The sequence below is a fragment of the Cebus imitator genome, unplaced genomic scaffold (genome assembly GCF_001604975.1).
Source record: "Cebus imitator isolate Cc_AM_T3 unplaced genomic scaffold, Cebus_imitator-1.0 Scaffold85, whole genome shotgun sequence".
Taxonomy (NCBI): domain Eukaryota; kingdom Metazoa; phylum Chordata; class Mammalia; order Primates; family Cebidae; genus Cebus; species Cebus imitator.
This window is the reverse complement of record NW_016107400.1, coordinates 2,664,236-2,674,131: the sequence shown is the minus strand read 5'-3', so window position 1 is coordinate 2,674,131 and position 9,896 is coordinate 2,664,236. Positions and strand designations below refer to the sequence as shown.

Genomic DNA, 9,896 nt, shown 5'->3' with positions numbered 1-9,896 from the left:
CTTTGTCACTCAGGCTGGAGTGCAGTGGTACAAGCATGGCTCACTGCGGCCTCAACCTCCCAGACTCAAGCCATCCTCCTTCGTCAGTCTCCCAAGTAGCTGGGACCCCAGGTGTGTGCCACCATGCCCAGCTAATTTTTTAAATTAGGCCCAGATTGAAAATGTTCCATGTGTTAACAGTCAGTGTTTTCATTAGCACAGGGGTATGCATCCTGTCCCCTCCTCTCTGCCTTCTTCCAAACCTTCCCCATCTACTCCTCAAGGCTTATCAATCCTCCATCTGCACCTCCCAGCACTTGGGTCTCTTGTTCTCTTCTTATTAGCTGAACACTTACTCCCTTTTCTGACCTCCTCAGGCTCCAAAGTCCTTTAATATTGCCTGGATTTTTTTTCCTTTTATGCCATCAAATGGCTTCCTGGAACAAGTCTGTTTTTCCTCCTGGTAAGTAAGAACTATTCAGAATTTGCCGAGGCTCATGCCTGTAATCCCAGCACTTTGGGAGGCCAAGGCTGGAGGATTGCTTAAAGCCAGGAGTTCAAGACAAGCCTGGGCAACATAGCAAGACCCCATCTTTGTCAGGCATTTAAAAAATGTGCCAGGCATGGTGGCATGCACCTGCAGTCCCAGCTACTGGGGAGGCTGAGGTGGGAGGATTCTTGAGCCTAGGAGTTTGAGGCTGCAGTGAGCTATGATCAGCCTGGGTGACAGAGCAAGATCCTGTCTCTAAAGAAAAAAAAAAAAAGAACTGATCAGAAGTTCCTTTGCCTCCTGGAGCTAAGCATCTTACCCATACACACAACAAATGATGAGGACAACATGATTTTTCAAATATTAATAGTTTGATTGCTAATTTTCTTTAATCTTTTTTTTTTTTAAACAGAGTCTCACTCTGTTGGCCAGCTTGGAGTGCAGTGGTGCGATCTTGGCTCACTGCAATCTCCGCCTCTTGGATTCAAGCGATTCTTCTGCCTCAGCCTCCCGGGTAGCTGGGATTACAGGTACCTGCCACCGTGCCTGGCTAATTTTTTGTATTTTTAGTAGAGACACGGTTTCATCATGTTGGCCAGGCTGGTCTCCAACTCCTGACCTCAGGTGATCCACATGCTTCAGCCTCCCAAAGTGCTGGGATTACAGGTGTGAGCCACCACACCTGGCCTTTTCTTTAGTCTTGATGTGCCACTTTCATTGACCTATTTAGGCTTTAAATGACATGAGGGCAGAACTACCTCTGAACTCCCTTTTCCTCCAGTAGGTTCTGAACACGTAAGTACTGATTGTTTCAATGCCTATAGGATATGCTAAACTGTAGGTGGCCACTGGCAGCTCACAAAAAAATGTGATTTCGTTTGCCCACCTCAGTGTTTTTACTTTTAAAAATGATTTTGGAATACATAAACATCAGGCTTCACATAAAACCCCAAATACATGGCTTCTGCTGAAAAATATGAGGATCTCGCCACACTGATCCCACCTTGCCACATAACCACTGCGGACTGAACTTCACCACCTCCGGGAGGCACAGGGTGCACGGGTCCCCATTTCCCACAACCCTTACCTGACTTTTATAATTGAAGACAATTAGCTTGGCATCTCTAAACACTGAATTCTCAACTCTTGTATGTAAAACAAAAAAACAAAAACCAAAACGGTCTATGAGATTGGAAGGATACATCAATTCTATTGCCACGCCTCTTTAATGACTGCACCCCTAAATCCACTGATTTTACATTCTTCGCAGGATATGATCCTGGCTTAATAAATGCTTACCATAGCCATTTCCAGGAGCATCGGGCAGAGAGTGTCTATATGAGTTTGCCATCTCCATGGATGCCATTTCAATCCTTTCAGGGTAATCTTCATTCTCTCCCCAAAGGTTGCCCAAGGAGCCATCACTCCTGTGATGATTTGAGGGCTGGATTGAAGATGTTCTGCTGAGCACCCTAAAATCCCAAAATGATGGATCACCATCCAACCAGGAGTATGGTAAGGATTGTCATGCATGTATCCATCCATCCATCCATTTATCCATGTATCCATCCATTCAATCATGTATTCATCCATCCATTTATCCATCCATTCTTCCATTTACGCATTCATCCACCCATTGATTCATCCATTTATCCATCTATCCATCCACTCATCCATCCAACCATACATACATTTATCCATCCATCTATCCATCCATGTATCTATCCATTCATTAATGTATCCATCCATATATCCATCCATTCCATTCCATTCCATTTCACAAATGCAGACTAAATGCCAATCCTGAGTTAGGGATGGGCTAGGAAGTGAGGATATCAAGAGAAAAACATGGGGCATCTGCCCTCAAGAAGCTCCCAGTACAAGTTGGTAAGGCTCCTTAGACACAGCTATGAGAAATTATACTACAAGTAGAAACTGATGAGTATCTGAAGACAGGCCCAAGGAGTTCAGAGGAAAGACTTGACCTATTTAGGCCAAGTAAAGAGAATTTTGGGAGAAATCTACATGGAAAGAGACATGTGAGTGGGGATTTGAAAGGATACATAGCGGGAGGGCATTCTAAGGATGAAGAACAGCATAAAAAAAGGTGTGAGGCCAGAAAGTGCTGAATATATAAAGGAAATGCTATGAAAATCAATTAATAAATAATGATTCTTAATTTAATACATATACAAATTCCCAAGCTTGATCCCAGATAATTAAATCAGAAGCTCTGAAGGTTGGGCCCAGGCATCTGTATTATTTTTAAAGTTCCCCAGATAATTGGGTAACTCTAAGGACCAGCCAAAGTCAAGAACCACTGACCTAGAGTATAGGGTCAAGGCGGGGGGCAGACAGGAGACATAACAGGAGATCAGTCAGGCTGGTCTTTGGCTGGCGTCCTACATTAACACAACATATCCTTATTCATAAATGTTCTATAAGTGAAGTTGGGAGACCTTTCTCCTGAAGGCTATGGGGACCCACGGACAATGAAAAGCAAAGGAGTGACAGGATCAAAGGTAGGCTTTGGAATGATGAATCAGGCATTGGATAATAGGAACAAGATGGACATTTTCACCCGGTCCTGTTAACCCTACTATTTGGGTTCTAAAGACATCGTGACTGCTGCACACTCAAATCCTATATCCTTGTTCCTAAAGATAAATACAAGCCACAAGTTTTTAAAAAATTAAATTTATAAACATTACTAGTAGAAACAGTAAATGCAAAATCAGACTCATATTGGTTAACACTTCACATGGTAAACATTGTTATTGATGAAACCACAAACTGACTTTAAAAAATCACATCCTAGATCGGGCACAGTGGCTCATGTCTGTAATACCCAGCATTTTGGGAGGCCAAGGCAGGTGGATTATTTGAGGTCAGGAGTTCAAGATCAGCCTGGCCAACATAGTGAAACCCTGTCTCTACTAAAAATACAAACAGTAGCTGGGCATGGTGTTGCATGTCTGCAATCCCAGCTACTTGGGAGGCTGAGGCAGGAGAATCACCTTGAACCCAAGACACGGAAGTTGCAGTGAGCCAAGATTGTGCCACTGCACTCCAGCCTGGGCTACAGAGCGAGACTCTGTCTCAAAAAAAATAAATAATTAAAAAAATAAATTACATTTTGCTAGGAACATGAACATGAAAAAACTTAACCCAGAAAAAATTAGATTTGGTAGAACTAAGTCACCCAAACTAATGCTGTCAGTGGTAAAATTTGTCAAGGAACAAAAATTGACAGAAGATCAAAATCTTTTAGACAAAATTTAGATATACAGACTCTAAACCTGGAAAAACTGGACTTGCTATTTAAAAACAGCCTTAAAGGAATACTGAAAATGATGAAAACTATAATTGATAAAATTTAATTAAAATAGTGCAGATAACTGGTGAATCAAATCTGCAGTAAAGTTTTGGTGAAAAGTCAATTCTGACAATTTCAGTAAAATAGAAGTAAAAGTGTAAAAATCGAAGTGATAAAAACATGGCTGGGCATGGTAGCTCATGCCTGTAATCCTAGCATGTTGGAGCTCAGGAGTTCAAGACCAGCCTGGGCAACACGGCAAAACACCGTCTCTACAAAAAATACAAAAATTAGCTGGGCATAATAGGTGCACACCTATAGTCCCAGATACTTGGGAGGCAGAGGCGGAAGGATCAATGAACCCATGAGGTTGAGGCTGCTGTGAGCTATGATTGTGCCACTGCACTCCAGCCTGGGTGACACAGCAAGATCCCGTCTCAAAAAAAAATTAAATAACTAACTAAATAACAACAAAAAAACCCCAAAGAAGTGGCACAATATCTTATTAAAAAAAACTAATTGACTTCATGGAATTAGATCTCCAAAATATTTTCTGGATAACAATTCATTACTGTTGATGTAATTCTGACTAAAGTGTTTGGATTTATAAGTGTCAAGGCTTAACCCTAAGCCTGTTGGCAATGTAGTAGGGTCAAAACAGTGTGGATCTAGATGTCTTACAGGGATCGAATTAGGAAGAGGTGGGATAATGGAAAGGTGATCCAAGCAAGAAGTGGTGGAAGATTAAGTTCAGGTAAGGGCTTGAAGCCTCAAACTGAGAGTCCATGAGCAAGGTGAGTTCTACAGGTAGATATGCGAGTTTCACCGCAACTTCAGGTCATGGAACCGATCATATATATCCATAATCTAAACCACACACCAAATTCCATTGACTTGATGATCCAGCACTCAGCCTCCACTCCCAATGAAGCGATATATACCAGAACTTACCGCCTGGTCATCTTTGGGGTCTCAGAAGAGCCATAATCATAACCATTCTCAGCATCTGAATAATCAGGTTCTCCCCAAGCGCTTGATGAGTTCTGATTGTCCTCAGTTCTGGGATAATCTGGCTCCCCAAAAAAGGGTGGAGAGTTAGGTTGAATCTCAGCACCTGGATAATCAGGCTCTCCCAGAGAATCTGTATACGGATTGATTCTGAAACCTGTATGTTTTAGATTCCTTCTGGAGCCTGGATGGTTCAAGTTGGCTCTGGGTCCAGGATGATCAGAGTTGCTCTGAGCTCTAGGGTAGTCCGGTTCTCCTAAGGAGCCAAAATAATCTGGATGTGTTCTGGAACCTGCATAGTTTCCACTGCTGCTGGAGCCTACAAAATCAGGATTTCGTTGAGATCCAGGGTAGTCTGGCTGTCTGGATGATGGTCGGTGGTACGGATGGCTCTGAAATTCACTATAATCTGGCTCTGGTAGAGAGACAGGATGGTCTGGGCTTGTTCTAGAGGTTGAAGAGTATGCATCACTTCTGGTACCAGAATAGTCTGGATTACTCAGAGACCCAGGATAGTCTGGACGTTCTCTGGAGTCTACAGAGTATGGATTGTTCCTGGTGCCGGGGTTGTGTGGATTGTTTGGAGGACCCAGAGCATCTGGATAACCCTGAGTTTTCAAATACCCTTGTGTACGGTTCGGAGACCTTGAATAGTCAAGGTAATCTGGGTCTTCCTCAAACCCGTTATTCCTGTAGTAGGCAGACATGTTGGTACGGACTCTTCACCCTGGACTGGTAAACTGTCCCAGCATTTGCAATTACTCGGGGATCTTTTTTTTTTTCACCTGAAAAACAAGAAGAAAAGAAAAAGTCAGATTTTTTTTCCCTTTCTTCCCTGCAGAGATGGCTGGTTATCTTCCAGTATCTGCTCTCCTTTCATTCATAGTGGAGCATACAACTGCCTAGAATAAAGATTATGTTTCTAGCTTCTCTTGCACCAAGGCATGAACATGAGGGTGGTCAATGGGATGAGGACGGCCGTGATCCACACAACGTCCAGGCTGAGCTGTTAGAAGGAAGAAGTTATTCTCCCCTTTCCCCATCTTGCTTCCTGTGGGCTGGAATGTGGAAATGACGGTGCACCATCTTGGGTCATGCACATGAAGCCAAGACCCGCATTTGGAATAAATACTCAACAGAGGGAAGGTTGCTGGGTTGCTGATGACTTACTTCACAGAGCACAGCTATTGTATCAGCTCAGACTATCATGTGAGAGAGAAATAAAATTATCTTGTTTAAACCACTGTTTTTGTAGTCTTTAAAGACCGCATGGAACTAAGCTTACCTCTTGAACAATACATTCCTTTGGTTGTAGGGGAAGAGAACAGTGAACCAAAGGATTCAAAGATACAAAGACTTTTTGCACTTTTTGATTACACTTGAGGTTTTAGGGGTCAGAGCCTAAATTAATATCAGTACATAAAAGAAGAATGGTTAATGGAAACTAGAGGACTGGGCAAGTAGACAATTGCTATGACCCCTTCCAATTTGAAAGTAAGATTTTATGAGCTCCATAAGCTCTGATCTATAGACTACAGCATACTTGTGTTAAATTTAGCCCAAAGCTACCTCCTAACATGTTTTAAGTTTGGCCTAAAGATTTCTCTGTACGTAATGAACTGTGACCTAACTGGAGGTGTCAACAGACTGTAGCCTATTCTTGTACCAATCACTGAATTTCAGCCAATCTCAGGCAGCTAATTGTTCAAACTGTGTTCAAATAAGGCAAATGCTGAGGCTCACTGGGCAAGAGGTGCTCTTATTTCACTGGGGTGGCTAAGAGGATAGAATATATCAGTAAGTCTGGAGCTTCCGGCATCGTGCCAGAGGGAACAGAGTAAAAAAGGAATCAGTAGGGGAGAAAATTTAAAGAAAGGATCAACAGGATTTGTTGGCTGATCCATTAGGGGAAGGGTGAGAAGGAAAATAAAAGAAGCATATCTCTACAGTTTCAAGCCAGCATGATGAGAGGAATGGTGATGTTTCTGAAAGGAAGTAGAACATTTTTAAAGCTCGGCCAACTTTTACAAGTTTATCTCTATGTAAATGACAAGGGTTAGACTTGAGTAATCAGAGCTAAGACAATATTAACTTTCTGCCAACACCTGTGGTCTCAGAATGCTCGTGTGCCCACCCACGCCCATATTTCTCAGCATAGTTAACATCTCAACATGTGTTTTATGATCGTGTCCTGCCCAGCATCCACTTCTCTCTTTTGTAGTTAACGATTTTCCTCGGGTAACATCTCTCCCACACTGTCAGTCCCTGTGGGCCACCAGTGGGATATTGTGACACGGTAAAAGTCCCATAAAACTGCATACCTCAACCATACCTCGGCTTTCTGTTGAAACTGCTCTCTGTAACCCTGATGTGACAGGCAAGCAGTCCAAACCCATGCCATCTTGGCCCCTGCGACTTGTAATAAGTAACTGGGAGAAATGCCAGATATAGGTGAAGGGGAGGAAGGCAGCAAATCACACTGCCAGGTGTGTACCTATGCTACAATATTGCATGTTCCTTACATGTAACCCAAAACCTAAAATGCAATAAAAAAAAATAAAAATAATTAAAAAAAATAAAAGTAACTAAGGTCTGTAATTCCCAGCACTACCCAGACAATGTGTAAACTAATGCTTATCTTGACTTCTGTAAACCACTTAAGTAACAATCGAAATATCCAAAGTACCTTGGCCCTCAGAATGTCTGGAGCCCCTCACCCTCATCTCCGCCCAGGAGGTGATTTACTGAATCCACTGGCCCTGGGAATGTCTGAACCCCCTCACCCCCACCCCTGCCCCTCACCCTCACCCCCGAGGTGGTTTACGGGCATAAAATGTCCTGACACCCTCCTTTCGGGGCCATTGGTTAGAGAGACGTTGAGTCCTCCATGGCCGCCAGCAATAAGGACCCTGCAATTTGGCGTACTTTTGTCTTGGTGTTGATTTTCTATTCTCGCTCCAGTACAACAATATGACCCATCAGAATTATTTTCTTCCTGGCGACAGTGATTCTGTCAGAACATACAACCAAGTTAAAGTCACTGAGATTCAATTCTGGGAGTTTTATCAGAACTGTAAGGAAGAGGGGAGATGTCTTCTGCTGGCCTTGGAGTTAGGAAATTTTACTTTTTGAGACAGAGCCTCACTCTGCCATCCAGGCTGGAGTGCAGTAGCATGATCACAGCTCAATGCAACCTCGACCTCCCAGGCTTAGGTGATCCTCCTCCCTTAGCCTTCTGAGCAGCTGGGACTACAGGTATGCACCACCATGCCCACTTAATTTTTGTACTTTTGTAGGGACAGGGTTTCACTATGTTATCCAGGCTGTTTTCAAACTCCTGGGCCCAAGCGATCTGTCTACCTCGGCCTCCCAGAGGGTTAGGATTACAGGCGTTAACCACTGCACTAGCCAGAGTTAGGAAAGTTTAAACCGGAAGCTGTCAGTGGTCACCAGTGGAGAAGGGCCTAAGAGTGATGCCAACAGGGAGGAAAGCAGAACCAAGAGATAAACAGAAAGAGGATCAGATGTTGAGGACATCATTAAACACCTGAATTCAGCCATACCTGAAGGCAGCTGGATACCTGAGTCATTACATTCTCTTTTGAACTAAAGTTGGTTTGAGTTGGGTTTCTGTCATTTGCAAATGAAAAAGAATTCTGACAAATATGCGAAGTTTTGCAAACAGGAACACCTTTACAAACTGTAGTGCTAAGAAGACTAAATGCTGTGCTTTATTGCAAATTACTCTCCCTAACATGAAAAATGATCCTATTTGTTTACTTGTATTCTAAGACTAGAAAGTTATATTTATGCTCCAGAAACTTCAACAGCCTAACAAAACTCAAAGCTATTACATCTAACCAGCTAAATGATGCCTAGTAAATTCAAGAAATTGAAAACAGATCCAGCTGTATTGGCCCAAGAGAAATGAGTACTTCTACCAAAAGACAGGAAAAACGTTCACAGAAACTGTCTGTCCATCCATCCGTCCTTCCTTCCTTCCATCCTCCCTCCCTCCTTCCTTTCACTCTTTCCTTCCTTCCTCTCTCCCTCTCTTTTTTCTTTCTTTCTTTCCTTTCCTTCCTTCCTGCCTCCTTACTTTCTCTCCCTTTCTTTCCTCCCTCCCTCCCTCCCTTTCGTTCATTCATTCATTCATTCATTCTTTTACCCACAAAGTTCAAAAGCAGGCAAACTAATACATGGGGACAGAAGTCAAAATAGTGGCTACCTTGGGGAAGGAAAGGGGTGAGTGCTGACTAGGAACTGCATGAGGGAATCTCTGGAGTGCTGGCTGGTGATCTTGGTGTGGTTAAAGGGAGGCATATATATGAGTGTGTGTGTAAAAATCCATCAAGTTGCACACTTAAGAGTTGTGCCCTTCTCTGTAAATATATACTCCTAAATTTTAAAAAGAAAATGAGAAACCAGAAGTTGTAACATAAAAACTTCCATTTCTCCCAGGAGCCATTATACCAGTTGAAAAAAGTGGTAGTGTTTTGGCTCACAAATATTTCCAGTTTTCTTATACATAAATCAAAGAAAATCGGCACTAATGAAAACAAAACCTAGGTGAAGACAGGTCTCCTAGGTGAATATACATTACCTGAATGGAATCATCTGTCTATGTGATGCTATGAAATGAAAGTGGTTAGGAGCCCAGCCCTTGGTATCAGATAGAACTGGGCTTAGTTTCCATTTGCTGGCTGTGTGGACTTGGGTAAGTCACTTAATCCCTCTGAGTCTGTTTCCTCAACCATACAATACTGACAGTAATATCTCATAGGATTGTTGCAAGGGATGAACAAAATAAGGCATAGAAGGCAGCCAGCATCAAGCAAGCAGTCATTGAATGGAAGCTATTATTTGCCATTATTTTTATTTATGTGCAATGTAAACCCTGGCAACTTCCAAAAGAGATAGGAGTCAGTACACAATAAAAGTCATGCACTCAACCAGGACATGATTAAAGAAATAGGAAATGGGCCAGGCATGATGGCTCACATCTGTAATCCCAGCACTTTGGGAGACCAAGGCAGGAGGATTGCTTGAGGCTAGGAGTTTGAGACCAGCCTGGGCAATATAGCAAGACCCCCATCTCTACCA

General features: G+C 42.7%; 1 protein-coding gene across 5 annotated transcripts in view; it reads right to left on the bottom strand.

Moving 5' to 3' along the window:
* TMC5 (transmembrane channel like 5) overlaps positions 1-9,896 on the bottom strand; it is a 90,075-nt gene that overhangs the window by 51,033 nt on the left and 29,146 nt on the right. For all 5 annotated transcript variants that reach the window (XR_001826925.2, XM_037740543.1, XM_017534282.2 and 2 more), the window contains exons 3-4: positions 4,737-5,578; positions 1,769-1,941 (exon numbers count right to left, since the gene is read on the bottom strand). Coding sequence is in view for 4 of the 5 variants with exons in the window: in XM_037740543.1 (XP_037596471.1) it covers positions 1,769-1,941; positions 4,737-5,500 (937 nt within the window). In the remaining variant the exon portion in view is untranslated. The remainder of the gene's footprint in view (positions 1-1,768; positions 1,942-4,736; positions 5,579-9,896) is intronic.